General features: G+C 35.1%; 2 protein-coding genes across 3 annotated transcripts; one reads left to right on the forward strand and one right to left on the reverse strand.

Moving 5' to 3' along the window:
- Positions 1 to 22,581, forward strand: LOC128232594 (uncharacterized). Of its 2 annotated transcripts, none has more exons than XM_052946253.1 (7): positions 1 to 96; positions 1,846 to 1,989; positions 6,390 to 6,554; positions 7,151 to 7,270; positions 15,087 to 15,219; positions 16,460 to 16,668; positions 18,175 to 22,581. In XM_052946253.1, exons 2-7 carry the CDS (start codon positions 1,867 to 1,869, stop codon positions 18,436 to 18,438), a joined length of 1,014 nt encoding a protein of 337 aa, XP_052802213.1. In that variant the 5' UTR covers positions 1 to 96; positions 1,846 to 1,866; the 3' UTR covers positions 18,439 to 22,581. The 2 variants fall into 2 exon arrangements, with proteins under 2 accessions (XP_052802213.1, XP_052802222.1); XM_052946262.1 differs by having other exon boundaries at positions 90 to 217.
- On the reverse strand, positions 11,688 to 14,368 carry LOC128232587 (uncharacterized). Its single transcript, XM_052946240.1, has 3 exons — positions 13,517 to 14,368; positions 13,090 to 13,283; positions 11,688 to 12,871 (listed from the first exon to the last, which is right to left on the reverse strand). The coding sequence occupies exons 1-3, from the start codon at positions 13,829 to 13,831 to the stop codon at positions 11,818 to 11,820; spliced, it is 1,563 nt and encodes a 520-aa protein (XP_052802200.1). The 5' UTR covers positions 13,832 to 14,368; the 3' UTR covers positions 11,688 to 11,817.

A 22,581-nucleotide genomic window follows, 5' to 3' on the forward strand; every position in this document is an offset into this window, starting at 1 on the left:
ACCGGTTAATCGATTAATAACAAAGTACATGAAAATGAAAATATTGGCCTAGATTTCACATACTGGAAGCTAGAGATTACCTGTACAGGCTGAGAGGTAGTATTTCGAAATTCTTTTCTTTGGAAATACCAGTTTATGTTTAATAGTTATTGCAATATATTCCTAGGCATTTACAAATAGTATAGTATTTGTAATTGGCATTGTATGCTGTGGATATGTAAGTTAATTTTCTTATGCTTTAGATTTAATATTAAATAACTTTGGAAACACCTACCGCACTTACAGCTGCTTACGATAACTTTGAATAAACACTATCTGAGTATCTCAGTAATCGGGTAATATTTCTTTCTACAAATTGCTTGCTGTTTTATGTTTGTAACTTGTATGAAATCGAGTACAATTACTTTTCTTTACTGCAATCCTGTCACAGCTGAGAAACATGGAGGGGGGCAATCAGTTAAGAGATTGGCATTTTGCCTAAATCATAATGTTCATTTTTGTTCCCAGGCTACATATACGTATATCAATACTTATTACATTACTGTTATTTACTTATACTAAGGGTTTTAGCCAAACTTTATAGGCCTTTTTCTATATGTAACCAGGGCTCTTCGGGCTTGCGGTTCGGACGTTGAAGAAGTGTGTGTGTGTTTCCGTCTTAAGGAAAAGGATAACAAACCTTTATTATTTATTTCTCTCTGCATTAATATTTATTAATACCTTAGTCATAAGAACAAATGCGAGGTATGAAACCTCTGTGGTCCGCGGTGGAGAGAGATGGTGTTTTCAAGGGTTCTGGGAACCTTCACTAGCTCAACTCCACCACAGACGTATTTAGAAGAGGGGTTGCAGAGATATTTAAATTAACTAATAAAGGGTTGTTATTTTGTTATCTTTTTCCTTAAGACGGAAACACACACACTTCTTAAATGTCTGAACTTCAAGCCTGAAGAGCCCAAACCTGACTGCACATTTTTCTCACCCTTTGCATTTGGTGCCCAACATGGGGCCGTGGCAGCACTGTTTGGCAGCATAACGCACTCTCAGTGTTAATTAAATGTGTATTCCTTAGCACTGGTGTTCCACAATTTTGAGGACGAATTTCCAGATTGTGGGGGAGTATGTCACAGTACCAATACCCATACAGGTGATGAGGAAGTGTGTAAGCGGTGTTTAGCTCAATCGGTAGAGCAATCGCCCTGATAGCGAGGGGTCCCGGGTTTGAGCCCCAGTCTGGCTGCACATTTTTCTCATCCTGTGACATATAGTTTTTTTAAAAGGTTAAAAAATTATATTTCTTTTGAAACCAATGAGTTCATAACTTTGCTCCAATGAGTTCCTGATAACAGAATTATTTTTAGCGTACAATTTTTCTTTGGGTTTAAATTTTGTCATATCTCACTTTTAAAGATACTTTTTTACTTGTAAGAATTTAAACATAAATTATTTTGGTTTTGTAAAATCAAGTTTAAATAAATAATTTGTTTGTTTGGAATATTATAATATGCTTAAGTTTTTGGTAAATTTGGGTCCAGGCACCAGTTTAAATACTGGTAATTTATCTTAGTCATAAAGCATACACTACTTGTGAATGCTAGTGGACATCGCAAATGTATGGGCAGGATCTATGCGATAATCTTACCATATTTTCATTGAAATGCCTGGAAATTAACCTTGTTAAGCCTTACAATCTTTTTTGAAATGGATCCCAGGGCTTGACAGCTTACTGATCTAGTGATAAAAGTGACTATGCACATCATCTGTGACCTTAAAATAAAAACATTTCTCAGTCATGTCTTATTTCATATGATTGTTTTTATTTCTAAAAGTTTTGATTTCTTTCAGCTGAAAGAACACTGCTGAAAGATGGGGGAGTTCTTTGACAACAACCGTTGTTTGTTGATGATAGTTGGAGGGGGGTTTGTGTTAGTGGCCGCGATTTTGGTCATCGTGCTTCCTATGAGCTTTTCCACCCTCGAATACCATGAGGTAGGTGCTATTGCAGGGCTCTGAATAATTTTTGTAGTAGGAGGGTGAAGGGGTGTCTGGGGGCCTCCCCCAGCGGGGTCTTAGGGGCAGAGCCCCTATCTAGCCGGGGGTCCAGGGGGCCGAGAACAATTATAAGCACTATGAAATCTGTAGAGTTAGATCTCCTAAGAGCAAAATTCCTGTTTTGCACATCATTTTACATGTGTTTTGAGTGGAAATAGCATTGATGCAAGTAAAAAAAAATAATCCTAAGTTCGAAAACACATATTTTTATTCATAAAAGGAAATTTCAATCAAAACAGTCATCTTCCTGATCAAACGCCTTGCTTCAAAGATAAACTAGCTTAAAGCAGTCATTGTAACAGAAAAAATAATCATACGAAATATGTGTAGTTCTTGCAATCACATTTTAAAGCCATAATTACTCTGCTATTGAGTTGCCATAAACTCTAACTCTATGAGGTACGTGCTAATCAAATGGACTCAAACTTTATGAGGTACGTGCTATTGAAATGGACCTGAACATTATGAGGTTTGTGCTATTTGAATGGACTATTAAGGGCCTACCATGGCGGGTCACCAATCCACACTCATATAGCTATTTTAGGGACCATGGCCATCTAGTCTATAGTACAATCTTTTTCAAGAGAGTGATAGCGTTATATTTTATAAGTTAATCATGGATTATGTTTTTGCCTATAGTTTACTGTACTGTTGAGACTCCTGCTAGGGTTTTTGATGTTCTCACGGCCTAATACTGGTGAGGGCTTACATATAGTTGTGTAGCATAATATAATAAATAGTAAACAAGAAACTCTTGATGCTATTTCACTTGAGCTGAACCGCCCTTGTATTAATATTGATCACTGTTCAAACTCATGGAGAGTTTTACTATTATGCACATGGACTTGAATTCAATGTATTACTTTGTTAAACAAGTAGGTACTTATCTAGAGCGGTCTTAATTGGATTTAGCACCATGTCAATTTGTCCAGCTAAACCAGTGAAAATCTTGCTGTATAATATACAAGAGTATTACAAGTATTACAATTTGGTAATTGAGTCTTATATTCAATATAATGAAGGCAGTTTTTAAGATGAAAAATATGAAATACATCTGAGAAAGTTATCATTTAAAGTAATTGAAATAAAAATAAATTGTGTGTTCAATTTAAATCATATCCAGTTATGATCAATATGAATGGAATGTCTTAAAATGACATCGGAGTCTCTCAGTAATGTTGTATTCAACCTTAAACCAACATGCAACCTTTTACTCCTGTATGAATTGAAATATTGATGAAATATAAATGTAAACATACCATAGGGTTACATGTGTATAGTGTTTACAGTTCAAACAACTTAAAAATTGTATAATCAAAAGATTAGGCCAAACCATATTGATCCTATGTTGAGTGTCAGTTCCAAAATATTTTGTTGGATTGTTGTCAGAAGAAGTAGAGCACTTATCCATCAAGATTATAGATAGTTAACGCCATACCAAACTGATTCAATGTAGGGCGTCGGGTTCCACTTCTAAAACCTACCTACCAAACAGGAAAAACAATTTATTTTTGTCTTGGAATGAGCCAATTTATGCGAGAATGGATGTAAACCAGTCATATAAGACTGCTGACAAAAAATAAGATCGCAGATTATTATATTTTAGTTAAAAAATTGATGTTTTATGCATTTTTCTTAAACCGTTTAAGTCATAAAACATTAATTTTTCGAACGGAAATATGAAAACCTGCGATCTGATCTTTTGTCAGCAGTCTTTAATCACTGGTTTGCACATATTAAATACGCTAAAAATTGCTCATTTTTGACAAAAAATAAAAAAGTTGTAAAAAAAACCCGTGAATCTGTGAGAGTGCAGCTTTAAAACAAATACCCCTGACTGTTTTAGAGGAAAGCTTCAAATCCTTTGAGGTCCATTAATCCAAACAGAAGCAAATGTGTATTGCCTTATTTATTAATTTTAAATAATCATTGGTTGATAAAGACAATTGTCATTCAAAAGCTGAGGGATGAATATGACATATCATGGTCTTTAAGAGCAGCAGGTTGTGTCAAAAATTGCTTGGGATTAGTTGCATTGTATAGAAATTGGAGAAGGTAACTTAATTTAGATGTGACCAAATAATCAATTGTCAATCTTGTTATTTTTTTTGACAAAAAAACCTGAACAAAGCAAAGGAAACTCCTTATATAATGCTAATACATTCTAATTTTCTTGTTAAGAGTTATTACAAATATCAAGACGTATTGCTGTGCCACGCTTGAATGTTTCATTGATATTAGAAAAGTGTTAAGTGTTTGAAAATATTTCCTTTTAAAAGTTGTTCACAATATACTCGAGTTACAGAGTGGTTAAATTACATTGAAAGGGAAGATCAACTACATGTATCCATCATAATGATAAATATTCCGTATTTATTTACAGAAAAGTCCTAAGACCATTTTAAAAACATGTTTGTTTGAGGTGGTTTAATAGGGTTTGAAGTATTGCATTTTGATCTTCGAGGTTGTATTCGACTAAAGTGGATTTTTGCAGATTAAGAATTCATGAGTGGTTTTCCCTTAATACCATTCTATAACCTCCTATCCTATAGAAAACAACAAAATCAATACTTTTCAATGGTATTATTTTGGAATCTCAGTAAAGCGATTTTGGAAACAGATCAGCACATACAGCATAATCTTACAAAATGAGCCAAGTATGTTTAGTTAACAACGTGCTAATGCAAAAGATAGAGCTTACAGATGTGGTCGACTGGCCAAGGAAAAACTGAGATAAAACCCTCCTTCTAGGGAAAACTCAGAAACCTCTGTTCGTTTGTCATCCCGATTTACAGGATTTGTTTCGTACCACTAGATGTCGGGCTTCGTCACCCGTAAGCTCCTTAACAATTAGGTATCAAATACATATCATTTATATGATTCATGTACACATACTATATCAAGTTATACAAGACTGTCAATTACAATGCTTTGTATACAAGTAAGAACGAATAGATCATTCATATGATGAAAAGCATAACAGAAAACTTTCACCTTAAACATTTGCTTGTAAAATTTTACTATCAATTGTATTGATGTGAGCATATCGGCTTCCCAGCGCTGAATGCCTTTACATTCATATGCACACGAAACACTCGTGCATATGAATCACTCGTGCATATAAAAAGCCACCTGGTGGTTATTCCGTTACAAACAAAAGAGAAAAATAAACAAGAGAAAATAATTTTCTTATTCGTTTCACTCAAACGCAGATTTTTTTTGGCAGATTTGGAATTCATAAGACGCAAGCTGAGTGAAATTAATATCTGTGGAAATCCAGTAGAGTTAAAAATGACATTGTGTATCAAAACACAGTTCTGATAACCATAATTTATCATGTAATAATATGTTCCTAGTTAAACGGCTTATAAAACTCATGAATTCATATTCAATGTGAATTTAATGATGCACTATTCTGCTCTATGACGGCATTTTACAGTCACACAATGAAACATTCATGATCTGACATCTGTAGAGTCAGAAATACGGCCATATTGTTCTGGAGTGCAATACAGACTGCCATATTTTGTGATATCTATTGCAAGTTTTATGATGGGTATATAAAATAAATAGTCCATCACATTCTCTCTGGCTGGATTGTCAGTTTATCAAAGAAAAAATGGCATGTATTGTCAATGCCTTGTTGTTGTTGTTGTTGTTGTTGTTGGTGGTGGTGGTGGTGGTGGTGGTGTCACCTTGCACACATTTTATCCTCAGCTATAACTCAACAACTCTTCAAGATATTGGAACTTGGAAGTTCTGATTAAAGAGACAATGTGCATTTGTATATCAATTCTAGTAACTCAGGCCAAGAACTGCCTTTTTGACAGAAAACAAATAGTATGAATGCAAGTGCTTTGGCATTCACTCTGCTGCTGCACTTTTGATTTATTACAAGTTATTGTTTGTTGTGTTGGCAGCAACAGAGGGATCACATTGTCTAATGGTGTTATTGGAGTTGTTGGTGACTGTTGTAGACTTTGATTTCCAATTGATGACCTTTAATAGGCTTATAACAACAAGAAGAATCCATCAACTTTGTATGCACATGTAACTATACAGATGCTAAATGTTTTACTGCTTGAAAGATTAACAAAGCTTTACAGAGCATTACTATTCTCTTTGTATATTATATGTCTTGCTTACATGAAATGAAATGTACCTTATTTACAGTATGGCTTCAAAAGACAGAAAACTGTTCTGTTTGTATATTATATGTCTTGCTTACGTGAAATGAAATGTACCTTATTTACAGTATGGCTTCAAAAGACAGAAAACTGTTCTGTTTGTATATTATATGTCTTGTTTACATGAAATGAAATTTATCATATTTACAGTATGGCTTCAAAAGACAGAAAAGTACAGGGTCAGTTGACACAACAACGGTTTACTCGGGTGGCAAATACCTCATTGGTCCAGATGCTGAATTTAAGGTTTTCCGAGCGGACGCACATTTTCTGTCCGTATATGACATTACCGTGTTCACCTATGACAAATTAGAGGTAACTTTGATTGCATTGAAGGGATGGTACTTGATTGAGCATTGTTTTACATCTATTAGCACATCTACATTTTCGAAAAAAAGAGCAATTTTGTCAAGGCATCAGTGTAACTGAAGTTGTTGTCCATGTGCACACTTTTGTATACATTGTGTGTTTAAGAATTTTACAAGAGAAGCAGTATAAATAGTGAGTTTTAGTAACTTCCATGGATAGTCATTTAAGCATAACATATTTTTATCTTCTTTTTTTTTCCAAAAGGTTTTTGCTATTGCCTTGGTGTGGTCATCATAAAGCAAAAGCTTTAACCTTCTGCAAAAAAACATTCAAGATATTCAAATAAAACGTGGTACGGATGCTGCTAGAGACTATGAGCACATATATATTATGGCCAATCAATTTGGCTTTTATAATTGTTGCATTAATTAAACACCTTTGTTTGGCTGAGAGAAAATGCAGATGAGCATTAAGCATTTGCTCTGTGCCGCACATTTTAAATTATGATAATAATTTAAGTTAACAAACAATATTTAATGAACAAATTAGATTTTACAGTTGTGATTTAATTGCTTTATAAATATATTTTTTTCTGTTTCTAGGTCAAGGTCACAGCCAATTTTCAGTATTTTCTAAGGAAAGATGAGCTGCCCCTTCTCCACGATGCTTATGACCTGTACTATGAAGACGTCATGAAGTCCAACGCTGTTGATGCATTGAAGGTCTGAGATTACTGTTTTTTCTTGACATTTGATGAAAGGAAAAGAAATCATTGTGTTTAATTTTAAGCTCGACTATTCAGAGAATAAGGAGAGCTATACTACTCACCCAAGCATCGGCGTTGGCGTCACACCTTGGTTAAGGTTTTGCATGCAAGCACACATAGGTTAATATCTCCGCAACTACTTGAGGTATTGCATTGAGACTTGATTCAGTGGTACTCAACCATCACATCCGACCTACTTAATTAACCAAGTTAGATAACTCTAGTTGGCATTTAATGCAAAAAATATGCCTTTATTATTCGCCTTAGAAATTCTAATTGAAACTTTACACACAGGCTCCCATTCATTTAACCTTCTTCTTTAATCAAGTAAGATAACTCTTTCATATTATATAATTTTTGACCCTTTATTATGCGACTTAGAAATGCTGGTTAAGGTCTTGCATGTTAGCACACATAGGATAATATCTCAGCAACTACTTGATGTATTTGAGACTTTATACAATGGTATTCAACCACCCAACGTAATTGAATAACCAATAACTGTATTTTGCAAATAAAAGCCCTTTATTATAAGACTTAAAAATTCTGGTAAATTTTTCCATGTAACCACATTTATGTTAATATCTCAGCACATCATGTATTGCATTGAAATTTAATCTAACAGTGATCCATGCATGTTTCGCCAAAACATTTCAATCCTTACACTGAAAAGCGGCGTAATAGTTGAGCGCGCTGTCTCTGTGACAGCTCTTGTTTTATTTGGATGTATTGGTAAGCTTTTTAAAGGTTTAAATCTTTTTATAAAGTAAATATATTATACATAAATTTGAAGAGGGGAGCCATTTAATATGATAAGTTGTAAAATTAAAGTCTTACATTCTGTTTCTATAGATTTAACATATAAGTGCTTGCATAGTCTAGTTGTTTACTGATGTCAATCTGTTTATTATATTTCTATAAATAATATAACGTCTTATTTCTTGTCTGCCCTTTAAAGAACCATATTTTTATTTGCGCATCATTGTCCGTTAAAATATTATTCTGATAGGGAGGTGGTTGCATAGGAAATATCTCAGCCAGGAGTAAACAGAGATATTTCATGTGGTCATGTATGCAGGGCAGACGAAATTATCTGACCCAAGGACCCAAGGACACATGCAAAAGCCAGTAAATTGTCCTTTCCGATAACTTGGTTACTTCCCCTGATTTCTAAGGGAGGCTACTCCATTTCCTACTTCCGGGGAATACATTTTGCAAGATGGCCGACGTAGACAATGAGATCACTGGGGCGTGTATGAATAACAATGAGTTGACACCATTTAAGGTCGTCGATTTGAAAAGATACCTTGCGAACCGGAAATTGAATGTATCAGGTCTTAAATGCGAATTGATTGAGAGGATAAAAGGCGCATATAGACTTTCTATAACTGACAAACGCGTGCTGGAGGAGAGAGATCGGGAAGAAAGAGAGAGAAGAGCAACCGAACGCTTTATCCTCCCATGTGGCGAGGGTCTTCCACCGCCATCAACACTGAAGGCATGGAAGTCCACTATTGATCTGTTTCCTGCTGTAGAGGAAAAGGATATATACAACTACATTGTACTGAAAAGAGACTCGAAACGTCAATTGAAGGCGAGGACTTATTATGTGGACGGACATGTACAGAAAGTTGAGGTATGTCAAATAGTGAGTTTATAATAAGTCTGAGGCTGTTTTTTCTGCCATGTTTACTTCATCTAGTTATATAATTAGCTCAAGGGGACTATTTTGACTTGGACATAAAAATAATTTGGTGTGAAAAATGTACTCAACATTTTTATGTAGGCGGGGCTAGCCACAATTAAGGGGGGTGTGGTGGATGCAAGCACATGTATGTGTCGAACCACACTGACTATATACTTATCTTAATTTTAAAAAAAATAATGTATTTTGTACAATTTTCATATGTTCTATGATGTATGTTGTTTATTTATTGTCATTTAAATTAAAATATTATTTATAATTTATTCTTCAGGTCCATCTCATAAGCGAAGAGTGCAGCCACTGTTATGTTCAAGCTTCCGTGCTGCCATCATTTCCAACTGCAGACAAAAGAAAGTCACCAGAGTACCAACCCTGGATCCTTCTGTCGAAAGTGACTGGCTGCATACACTCCGCGTTCTGCAACTGTCCAGCTGGGTAAGTTGAATTAATTTGTGATAAATCAAAGTCTCTGATCTGCATTGATGAAAGGTGTCAAACCCACACACGCTAGGCTATTTTGTCAGTATTATCAAATACTTAAACTTGGGGCATTCTTCAAACTATTTCATATCTTCTTATCAAACTTGGTACACTTGTTACAAGAGACAAAAAAGCACATGTTATAACTGTCATAATTTTGGCTTTCATGGTTAGCTGAGTTTTGCTATTTTTTTCTGAATGAAAGAACAGGCGAGCTTATGTATTGATTCAATGAACTCCCTTCACCGTGTTGGTGTTTACTTATGGCACTGTTTGTGTTTTGTATGTTCATGGCCTACCAGGAAATACTAAGTGTAAAATACTGTGTATTCACCTCCATTTTCAAACTTTAATGTTTTGGAATATACATGTAAGTATAACAAGTAAAAAGGCACACATGTAAATGAATTTTTTTATTTTCATCTAGTGAAGGTGAATGCTGCAACCATATTGGTGCCCTGCTGTATGGACTTGAAGACCTGACGCGTAAAAAAACCCTTGCTCCAACATCCAAACCCTGTGCCTGGAACAACTTCAGCATGCTGTCTGCACCACGGAAACGTAAGCTGTCGCCTAGGAAATCTGAAGATCTTATGTTCTCAAAGAAGAAACTGTACAACGTGTCAGTACGTAAAGTTTCTGTAAACAAAAACCATGAACTGAACTCTATCAATGGATGCACTGTTAACATTGACAGATTTAGGCAGAAACTGGTTGGTTCGAAGTTGAATGTAGGCTGGTTAAAAAACTTTGAAATTGAAACAACTGAAAATGAACCAGATCTCCCTGTGTTACATTCTGTGCCATTCAACTACCATGATAGTGTAAACTTGAGGGACAGTTCTAGTAAGACAGTGTTTTTGGATCATTTTGACTCTTTGAAGCAAAGCGCTGAAGAAATTCAATTAACTGAAATCTTAACAAGGGGCCAAAAAAGTGGGAAATGGCAAGAGGCCAGAAAAGAACGCCTAACAGCTTCAAACTTTGGCAGCATCTGTCGTAGGAAAGAATCAACTGAACCTGACGGACTCCTGCGGCAGATGTTGTATTCCAATTTCACAAGCAAGTACACAGAATATGGAATTAAACATGAGAAGGCTGCAAAGAGAATGTATGCGAAAGCAATGCAAACTGACCACAAAGGACTAGCAGTTACTGACTTGCTAATTAAAAACAACAAATGAGTGTTACTTTCTTATGTTTGCAGGGTGCAAAACTTAAAGGGGCTATACACCGTGTGATGAAATATCGAAAAAAAAAAGAAACTTGTCAAAAACTGACATAAACTTGGTATCAATGTGTACAATGCATTGAAACTAACTAACTGAAGTACCACATACCGTAGTATACAATTAATTTATTTTCGCATTATTTTTTCCATATTTCTCCATTAATTTTTTTTTACTGGGTATGTATACCTAGTAGAATTCATTCTTATGCGTGATTTGCTAGTTGATGATATCATGGGATATAACCAAGTAAGGTATATTAGCTTAAGCATTCATATGGTTTCGGATAAGCCTTCGTAGCAAAGTGGATACAACACTGGACAGCTATTTTGGTGACACTAGTTCAATCCATAGCTCAATTTTCTTTTACATTTTGGTATTTCTTTACCATTATCATATCAGAAGAGTAAAACATTTTATTAAATAATTTGTCCTGAGATTTGTTACAGAAAAAAACTTTATTGGTGCCAATCTGGTGTACAGTCCCTTTAAACATTGGGACATATTTAGCATGGGGCTAGTTTTTTTAATCTAATGTATCTTAAAGTTAACATTTGTCGGGCATTTCAGTTTGATCTATGGCACTCTTGCCTATTCTTATTTCCACTTAGTTCAATTATGAAACTGATATGAAAATGGTTCATACTGAAAAATCCTTTAAGCAATTCAATACTAATGATTTGAAGTACGTGGTAGATCAATTACACATGGCAAATAAAAAAAAACTCATTTCAGAGCCAAACTTAATAAGTGATCTTTGACTTTTATTCTTAGAAATGTTACAAATAATAAAACCACAAAATACAAAGCAGATGTTTCACAAACAAAAAATTATATCAATAAATTGATCAGTTAATGCATACATGTTTCAAATCAAATCTTGAAATCCATTCACATGAGCATATTTCCTTATCCATTTTTGTCAAACCTGAATCAAATGTGTAATCTCATATGTTATCATATAACTTGCTCGAAAAAATGATTTTAAAACAAAATTGTAATTTCATTGTTCTAGTTAGAAGTATACAAGTTTTTATCCCTAAATCTAATGCTTGATATATACAAACGCTTTCATTGACACATGAGTTATTATTGAACAAGTGGTGGCCATAGATTTGTCAAATATGTGCATATTTTGAACACTTTAGAAATTCTCCTTGACTGTGTTATAGGAATATTGCCATGCAATATTCGAAAGTTCTTGATTCTCTCCATTTGCCTTTCAACATGTATTCGTAAACTTGCAATATCTTTTGTAAGGAGAACCTCACGTTTAGAGAATTGTTTTCCTTTCTGTTTAAATGGTGGAATAATGAGATGAATGCCTCTTGGAGTAGTAAGGTCTGTAATAGTGAAACCCTTATCAACCATTATGGCGTCTCCTTCTTCAAGCAAGTCCAAGAGTCCACATTTTTCTGTGAGTTTCTTGTCACTGGTACAGCCCACCCAACAGTCAGAAACAAAAGTTACAACACCATTTGGGCTTATACCCACCAAAATCTTATGAGTCATGTGAGACTTGTAATCACTGTACATTAAACTTTTCAAAGAAAGAGAACTGGATGTTTCACTGTAAATTTCAGTGCAGTCGATAATAATTCTAGTGTTAGAATATTTCTCTTTAAATTGTTCAGGCATGTTATTTTTCACTACCTCACGAGATGGCCATTGAACAAGAAAGGATAATTGTACATGTAAATAGTTGATCCATCTTTCAACAATGTCACTACATTGTGAAGTGGATATGCAAAACCTAGTACCTAGATCTTCAAATAACAGACCTAGACGTAGGCGCATCAGCACCATGAAAAATTCATCCAGAACACTTAGAGTTCTTGGCCGTCCTCCATCTGAATCTTTATAGTTAAGTTTCCGCCTTGATGTCCGCACTTCAGCTTCATCCTTGATTTCATCAAACAAAGCTTCAAACACAACTCGATTAGGGATTCCGGTGTAAAAACTGACCAAATCGTCATTGTATTTTACGTCATCATATGTGAGCATAGGTAGCTGACATTGTACACCAAAGTCTCTAGTAGAATGTTCTGTTTGTGAACTGAAGTCTGCTGTTTTTCCCAGGAAACTTTCTTCAGTTTGTACTTCCATCACTGCACAGTTGTTCTCAGTCTGTGTGTCACAACATCTGAAACATATACAAATTGATCATGTACCCATTTACCACATCTTACATGTACAGTCTGGTAACCCTAACCAAATGTTTGTTTTTTTGGCCTTAAACATTTACAAACACTTAAATTTTCCTATTTTTGTTAAAGAATGAAGAAAAATGATCAGAAGTAATTAACTTATCAGATCGATTTCATAGCACAAGAAGCAATATATATATATATTGAACAATACCTAAAGGACTGATTCTGTGGCTGTAGTACTGGTCCCATGCAGTAATCATGCAGGTGGACAGAGGTATCAATGGCATGCCCGGAAGGGGATACAAATGACAGTTGTGGCTGTATACTATCATCATTTGACAGTTCTAGGTCTAAATCGTCATTGACCGTATCACCATCATCATCACCTACGTCTTCATCAAGGAGCTGAAATTGCAAATGAAACTGTATAAGATAAATGTTTTAGTACAAAATCTGCCAGGCTATATGGTACACATTTTTCCAGGCTGTATTTGAAAACAATTCTTTAATCATTTCTTAAATTACAAAATTTACAAATAAGTGCTGTGACATTGTTTTTAAGCACCGTTGATATAACATAATTCATTTTGAGGTGCATGTAAGGAAGAACTTAAACTAATATAAGAAATAAAAAATACCGTTGGCTGGAAGGTTTTGGTAGCACCAGTCTCAGTTGGAAACATAGATGGAAGTGTATGCTGGAATGAAGGTCCTCTGAAGCCAACAAAATGCTCACTACACAATCGTCTGTGTTCATTCCACTGGAACGATCTCATGACCGTTTTACATCGCTGCACCCACACACGTTTTAAACGTTTGTTCAGAGGAAAACGGTGCAATGACACTTTTCTCCCATCAATAACCTTTCCTCTGTAAATTCCTTTACAAATACAACAGTACTTAGGGGTTTTCCTGCCCGTTTTCTTTATTAGTTTTGAATCTTTACTTTCCATTTTCACTTGTTGCTGTTTACTTCCTGGTTTGTGTAGTCCCCGGAAGTAAATTTCCGCTTTTTGCGCATGCCCACTTGAAGAGTATTCAGGGAAAGATAATCGAGTTATCGGAAAGGACAATAACTTGCTGAGTTACCTCATATCATATCAGGCCCACCTCAGACATTATCCAACAGATATGACCTCGGAAAAAATAAAGGTCTTAATAAAATAGTCTATCGTGGCATTCTCTATTGGTATAAACATATGTTATTGAGCAAAATTAATCAACATTTCAATACAAATACATGATCGAATTTCAGGATTGGAGCGGTAGAAATAAACTAATAGAGTTCCTTTCCCTTAATTCTCTATTGAAAACACGTTGCTAGTGTATTCAACTATGAAGGGACAGATTTAATATTTAGGGAGGATAAGTAGCGACATTATAAAAGTCCTATATGGGTCGCATTCAAATTTTTCCACAGCGATATTAAGACACAAATCAAAATAATCATTTCAGTACACTGTTTACATTATCGAATGGGTCTACTTAGGTCAGAGCATTATGATTATTAAGAATAGGCGGCATACTTATCACATATCACATTTCCATGTATCTTGAAGCATATTTACAAGGTCTTTCCTGAAACTTGCCGAAGATGGTTGAGTTGTTACTATTGTGGCTGGCCCTGCAGAATGCCAGATGGGTCAGATTTTTTAATCTGCCCTACATACATCGGACTTGTATTACTTGAATACGTGAAACGTTAAATTTAACATTGTAAATACTGTTTTATACGCTACCAAATAACCTCCGCATTGTATACTGGCACCAGAGTCATGAGGATCAGTTATTTGAAAAAATGTCAAAAAGATCTAAAAAATTGTTGTTCTTTTTTGTAAATGATTTTGTTGTATTTTTTTTTGTATAAATATATATCTACTTTGATTGTGTCTTGAAAAACACCTTACTTTTAATTGCATATCATTCTCTATTAAATTGTTATTCTGAAATGGTTCTTTGTGGTTCATGTGTTGTCTTGCCCACGTTGGGGAAGGCCCGGTCATATTGACTAAGACATGGCCAAGGCCATTTTTATATCCATGATGGTCATGAACTTTAAAGAATTAAGCAAGGATTTATTATTAAGACATAGAAAACAGTATGCCTCTTATAGTTTTCTAACTTCTTTGCGATGGTCAGTCAGAAATGACATGAATGGATTGTAAAAAATTTCAAATGAAATCTTAAATTTACATTTTTTTTCCCCAGGGAGCGATTACAACGTTTAACACGCGTGACTTGTTCTCCAAGCGTGCGGAGGCTGAAGAAATGATTGGGAAAGCTGTCAGTCAGAGACTGGGTGGGACTTGTTGTAGGAAAGATTGTAATGAGTACAGATGGGGTAGGTATTTAGATTTTTACTTTATTTATTTACCATTTGATGTACCAGTACATGTTATAACTCTTCTTAGTCAGTTTGGAATTATGGGTTATAGGATTACAAGGAAGAAATCAACTTGTCCAGCTTGGTGACTGCAACTCAAACTGACATGAATCAGGGACTAGATTCAAACCCGAGTCATCCTGGCAAACCTGAGTCCTTCTTAACCTGAGCCATTTTCAAACCTGAGTAATTCTTGAACCTGTCGAACCTGAGCCATTCTGGAACCTGAGTCATTCTTGAACCTAAGTCATTCTTGACCCTGAGCCATTCTTGAACCAGAGTTATTCTTGAACCTGAGCTATTCTATAACCAGAGTCATTCTTGAACCTGAGCTATTCTAGAACCAGAGTAATTCTTGAAACTGTCTAACCTTAGTCATTCTTGAACCTTAGTCAGTCTTGAACCTGAGCCATTCTTGAACCTGAGCTATTTTTGAACCAGAGTCATTCTTCAAACTGTCGAACCTTAGTCATTCTTGAACCTGAGTCATTCTCGAACCTGAGCCATTCTCAAACCTGAGCTATTCTTGAACCAGAGTCATTCTAGAAACTGTCAAACCTTAGTCATTCTTGAACCTTAGTCATTCTTGAACTTGAGCTATTCTTGAACCAGAGTCATTTCATGAACCTGAGCCATTCTTGCACCCAGAGTCATTTTTGAAACTGTCGAACCTTTGTCATTCTTGAACCTGAGCTGTTCTTGAAACTGTCGAACCTTAGTCATTCTAAAACCTGAGCTATTCTTAAACCAGAGTCATTCATGAACCTGAGCTGTTCTTGAAACTGTCGAACGTTAGTCATTCTTGAACCTGAGCTGTTCTTGAAACTGTCGAACCTGAGTCATTCTTGAATCTGAGCCATTCTTGACCTTGAGAACTATGCCTATTGGAAACAAAATTACTCTTTAGTCACATAATAGTCTAGTCATAATGCTATTTAATAGGCCAGGGCAGAAACCATAAAACTTACTTGCAATGTTGTAAAAATGACTATATTTTGGGTAAGTTTTATGAATGAGTCTTATTTTCATCGTCTGTTTTGAAAGAACAATGTTGAGGTATAGTGATGGAGGTTTTGTTAGCACCATTGATGGCCATAATTTGAAAGGACTATTACCTCAAGATAGTTGAGCCTTGGTTACATGTTAACTCAATAGTGCAACCAGGAGAGTGGACACATTGCATAATTTCTTCCTCCAGCGTGTGTACAAGGCTGCATACCAGCTACCTCGTGTGACGACTCATTGAGGGGACTGAACGCCAACGTCAAGTTTTTCCAGCTGTCTAACGTCCGTATCCCACGTGAAGTTGAGGAACAGTTCATGACAACAATCATCCTCGGGGAGAAGGATCTGAGGGAAAAGTTGTTACAGAACGCAACTATTATTCGGAAATCGACAAATGCTGAGGTTAGTTTGAATTATCTTACCTTTGTATGTTTGATCATCCATAAGAATTGTTTCGTTGTGATCGCAAAAGCCACATAACCCAGTTTTTTTCAGTTAATCGGTAAGGTCTGGGTGAAATTATGATTAATAAAAAGATCATTGTGAGACCACTGCTAAGTGTTGGGAATCCGAACAAAATTCATTATTGAAGATTGAAAACTGATTGATGATATTTAATGTTTTCAGGATTATAAAAACACTTCACATATTGCATTTTGGCTTTCAACTACATTTTTTATGCATGTTCTGATTTGTCTGTTTGTTAGCATTGATTTATTAAATAAATAAAAATGAAAGAATTTTAAAGGGAGGATTAATTTGGTGAAAAGTTGGGGGAAGCTTTTATGTAAGAAAAGAAATGAGGCAGAAACTGTCTAAACCCATTTAAAATCATTGATAATTTTTATGCCCCCGAAGGTGGGCATATTAAAATTGCACCGTCTGTCCGTCCGTCCGTTGGTCCGTCCGACTCAATAACTCAGAATATTATGGACAGATTTTAAAATAACTTGCCACATGTGTTCCACATACCAAGACGACGTGTCGCGTGCAAGACCCGTGTCCCTACCTCTTAGGTCAAGGTCACACTTAGTGTTTATTCACAATGGCATGCTGCATATAAGGACATAGAGTATAGGTTGTCTTGTCCGTGCTGTAACTTTCCCTTGTATGGACAGATTTTAAAATAACTTGCCACATGTGTTCGGCATACCAAGATGCGTGTCACGTGCAAGAACCGTGTCCCTACCTCTAAGGTCAAGGTCACACTTAGGTGTTTATTCACAATGGAATGCTGCATATAACGACATAGAGTATAGGTTGTCGTGTCCGGGCTGTAACTTTCCCTTGTATGGACAGATTTTAAAATAACTTGCCACATGTGTTCGGCATATCAAGAAGACGTGTCGTGTGCAAAACTTGTGTCCCTACCTCCTAGGTCAAGGTCACACTTAGGTGTTTATTCACAATGGAATGCTGCATATAACGACATAGTGTATAGGTTGTCGTGTCCAGACTGTAACTTTCCCTTGTATGGACAGATTTTAAAATAACTTGCCACATGTGTTCGACATACCAAGATGACGTGTCGCGTGCAAGAACCGTGTCAATGTCACATTCGGGGGCATTCGTCACATACTGTGACAGCTCTTGTTTAATAATTGATTACAACAGGATCACTTTTGAATGTTGCCAATGTTGCCCTTTTGATGGATTCACAATTCCTATTGATCAACAGAACAACAATTCTTCTATTTGTATAGAATCTTAGCTGATAAAAAGGTGGCTAAAATGAAAGAAATAAAAATGCTGGTTTATATGGGAATTCATTTCCATATGTTGAGTGAATTGACCAATGATTTAAAAATTATTTATATCTTCATTAAAATTATTTGTTGATATGGTATTTAGGTTAATGTTTTTGGTTGATGTGTCACTGTAACACAAATTGTGTATTGCAATTTATAGGTACAAGACATTAAAAACAAGGCTTCTGAAGTTGTCCAGAATTCTACGGCTGAAGCACAACGCATCTTCACCGTCTCGCAGGCTGAATATACGAACACCATTGAGACCGCTCGATCCACCGGCCTGAAACGGTTGTACTCTGACTTGAAAATCTCCAACCAGGAACAGAAGAACAGCTTCGACTACCTTCGCACCCTACGAGGCTTGAAGAACGTGCATCTTACTGTGGACTTTGACCAACGAATTGCAGGGTCTTTGAACTAAGATAGTTTTACATCATGTTAGTGTTATAAGGGGAGTTTTTAAAAATGCTTAAGCAATTGGCATGGGTAGATCTTGTTTTATTCCTATACTATTGTTTCATTCTTTATGAGTCAGATTTTTCAGTAAAAAATTAAGATATCAGGTGTTGTTTTTAAAAAGAGGAGATTATTTCATAGAATGCATTAACAACTTTTTTTGCATACTTTTTTGTCAAAAACAAATTTTAAGCAATAGTAATTGATACTTATTAAAAATCACCTACCTTTTCATTTGAATTATTACATTATTTAGTGACTGCTTTTGACTTGGCCTTTGAAATTGTATCTTTTTTATTCTTATTGCTTTGTTCAAGAATAATTATCATTGGACTTTAAAAATACATCTAACAATGAATGCCACTATCCTTCATTGATAAGATACCATACTGTCATTCAAAATGTCCAATTTCTGCCTGTAGCAGTTCATATAATTCCTACTTTTTGTAACTTTTGTTTTCATAGATCAGTAAGATTTTTTAGCTTAACATTTTAGAAAGCTTTGATGTCAGATCAAGCAATCTTTTTGTATGGCAGAGGTTTATCATGGCAGCTATGTGCTCATGACTTTTTATTTGCGATAGAGTTGTAAATTTGTTAGATCAATCCTTTTTGATGGATATAGATGTCTTGCAATCAATATTTTCTGATGGAATTGTAGTCATGCTGTGATCAGTACTCTCTGAGGAATTTATAGATGTGTTGTGATCAATACTCTCTGAGGAATTTAAAGATTTGTTGTGATCAATACTCTCTGAGGGAATTTAAAGATGTGTTGTGATCAATACTCTCTGAGGAAATCCATAGATGTGTTGTGATCAATACTCTCTGAGGAAATCCAAAGATGTGTTGTGATCAATACTCTCTGGGAGAAACCTATTAATGTGTTGTGATCAATGCTCTCTGAGGAAATCCATAGATGTGTTGTGATCAATATTTTCTGAGGGAATCCATAGATGTGTTGTGATCAATATTTTCTGAGGAAATCCATAGATGTGTTGTGATCAATATTTTCTGAGGAAATCCATAGATGTGTTGTGATCAATATTTTCTGAGGGAATCCATAGATGTGTTGTGATCAATATTTTCTGAGGAAATCCATAGATGTGTTGTGATCAATACTTTCTGAGGGGATCCATATATGTGTTGTGATCAATACTCTCTGAGGAAATCCATAGATGTGTTGTGATCAATACTTTCTGAGGGAATCCATAGATGTGTTGTGATCAATACTCTCTGAAGGAATCCATAGATGTGTTGTGATCAATATTTTCCGAAGGAATCCATAGATGTGTTGTGATCAATATTTTCCGAAGGAATCCATAAATGTGATGTGATCAATACTTTTTGAATGAGTTGTAGATGTGTTGTGATCAATACTCTCTGAGGGATTCTATAGATGTGTTGTGATCAATACTTTTTGAATGAGTTATAGATGTGTTGTGATCAATACTTTCTGAGGGATTCTATAGATGTGTTGTGATCAATACTTTCTGAGGGATTCTATAGATGTGTTGTGATCAATACTTTTTGAATGAGTTATAGATGTGTTGTGATCAATACTTTCTGAGGGATTCTATAGATGTGTTGTGATCAATACTTTTTGATGGGACCGTACATAGATGTGTTGTGATCAATACTTACCGATAGATGGCTGACTTGTTTTTATAGCGTATAGTGTATGACTTTTCATTTTAAAAAATACACCTAGTTTGCTTTTTACACTCCCTGTTGTAATTCATTGATGGTTGTTTTTGAAGACAAGGTCCTATCTACCAGTTATATGGTACTTCATGTCAAAATCTTTTGAGCCAAATATATTCAGTATTTGATATGTTTCAAATATATGAACATTGTTTATACTTTTTAATCTTTCTTGTTCCATTTATGCTCATAATTTTGCTACTCACAGATTACAAACGTACACCTATACACCTAGACTTTCATTTCGTGCAATTATTGTTGTAATTGTGTTTGTCTATTGTTTTACACTTTTATAGTAGTTATGGTTTGAAATGGTTGTTATAAACTAGTTTCTGGTTTCAATATCGATCCACGACTGCACACATAAATTTTGTATCAGCTAAACAAAATGTCCTAAGAATCACAGATATTAAAGATGTAATGAAAACTCTTACACATGTGTAGTTTTTTATAAAATATTTTTTTTAGGAAAAGTAAGTCTGTTGAATTTGGGAAAAACCAATGTGACAAAGATTGATTTTGAATACCCTAGTTTTGAAACAATTTGCAAAGGTATCTTTAAACTATCTCATACATACGGAGAGCCATTAGTATGTACTATTGGTAATTCTGTATTGTATTTGACTGCTGAAATTGTTATTTTCTTAATTTTCTATCTAAATTTGCAGGTATATTAAGTTTTTTATTTTGATAGAATACTCAAAATACTTTGAAACAAATGTTTGTGGTATATTGTCTTAAAGTTGTACTATACTGAGCAGGGCGGTCAAACTCATTATTTAAGTTCATGTTAACTGTATGGATAAAACTGTTTAGTACTTTACTTAGCCATGTTAGGGATTTGATTTTCTGTGGTGAATCAGCTGAAATTAAAATGTTCATTTTCCTAGGATTACTATTTGTAATAACTAAAGAATTCATTTTTTGCGTTTTCCACTAACATGTTATTGCCTCATTTGATTTTCCATGCAACTTTTACATAAAGCACTTGTTTTGCTTAAATTTTGTTAGTGATAGTATTTTATTTGCGACATTTGCTTACATCATACTATCATACACTAAGATGCCTGTACACTCACGTGAGATATATTTTATGTTTCATAATTATATTGTGCATTTTATACTTAAAACATGTTTACAGCAAGGCCGACAACATACCGTAAGATCAAGAACTTCAGTAAAACACATGAGTCACACAAACTTATTCATAAGTTTAACATTCAAGTGCCTTAACTGACAATTAATGGTTTTGAAATTGAGAGTAAAACTTCTCAGAGAATATTGTATAAAAAAGCCTTTGTAAGGTACAGGCATTAATAAAAAGCATGGTTACAATCTTGTTATCAGTAATTAATATTTTCCATAAATGCATTATTTAGTAAATAGTTAAAGTTTTATCATTCATTTGAGAAAAGTGTCACTTTAAATACTCTTTGGGAGTTAACCTTCAATTGAGGGCTTGAAATGTTTGGTTTGTCTATTACAGGGTGGGGATTTAAATTGTGAAATTTGCTTGTGAGTATCTTCTCTGCTCTGTAATGTAAGCTGCTTTAAACAGTTTGGATTCATACTCCTGTTTACTGCAAATTGTGATGGACAGAGTTTTTGAGTACTCTCCCTTCCTTTAGAAGTGATCTACCTCTGCACATATATGCTCCAATCAGGGTCTCGTTTTGCTATATGGACTGTATTTATCCCTTTTTTTAAAAGTCCACGGGTCCATATTCACTAATGTCAAAGTCATTATATTTGGCAAATGTTAACAAATAATAGAAAAACCAAGATATTCACAATTAACATGTACAGCAAATTTCATCATCTGCACTTTGCTGATACTTATTTTAAAACCAAATCAAGAATATCTTTTGGAGTCTTCAGTAACCACGGCTCCCCAGATCTGGGCGTATACAAGGGATAGCCGGGGAAATGGGCCTTGTTTTTACCTTTTCAGTCGCTCCGCAGTGCCGGGTGAATGCTGTGTTTTTTTCTTGAACCAAATATAGGGGGAATGGGCCATACCGAGGGTCCTTGGGGTGTGGGAGCATTTGGCGGGGATTTTACTACCAGTTTGTCCCTGCATGGTGTGGATTTTACCCAGGCTTGGCTTGACCGAAAGTCAAAGTCCCGGCTATTCCCCAGACCTGGGGGTCATGGTTACAATTGACTGGTGCATTACACTGGCAATCGTAATGAATATGGGCCCAGGGCTGTCATATACCCTATATTGTCTCTTATTATGTGATAGTCTTCTTTATGGATATTTACTCAATAATTACTATGTATTTTAATCGTTTGTATTGTATTTTATACACATTATTTCAATATTGTATGTTATAGTATTTTTCCTGGTAGAACATTACCATGGTATTGCATGTTGTATTACCAATAAATACCTTATATGAAA

Source organism: Mya arenaria, chromosome 1, assembly GCF_026914265.1.
Source record: "Mya arenaria isolate MELC-2E11 chromosome 1, ASM2691426v1".
NCBI classification, from domain to species: Eukaryota; Metazoa; Mollusca; class Bivalvia; order Myida; family Myidae; genus Mya; species Mya arenaria.

Bases quoted from the DNA above. Each gene is read 5' to 3' on its own strand.
- LOC128232594 (XM_052946253.1), top strand. From the start codon at position 1,867: ATGGGGGAGTTCTTTGACAACAACCGTTGTTTGTTGATGATAGTTGGA. The intron at 6,555-7,150 runs GTAACTTTGATT...TTCTGTTTCTAG, and splicing joins TCACCTATGACAAATTAGAG to GTCAAGGTCACAGCCAATTT. The intron at 7,271-15,086 runs GTCTGAGATTAC...TTTTTTCCCCAG, and splicing joins ACGCTGTTGATGCATTGAAG to GGAGCGATTACAACGTTTAA.
- LOC128232587 (XM_052946240.1), bottom strand. From the start codon at position 13,831: ATGGAAAGTAAAGATTCAAAACTAATAAAGAAAACGGGCAGGAAAACC. The intron at 13,284-13,516 runs GTATTTTTTATT...TTGCAATTTCAG, and splicing joins CCAAAACCTTCCAGCCAACG to CTCCTTGATGAAGACGTAGG. The intron at 12,872-13,089 runs GTATTGTTCAAT...TATATGTTTCAG, and splicing joins CCACAGAATCAGTCCTTTAG to ATGTTGTGACACACAGACTG.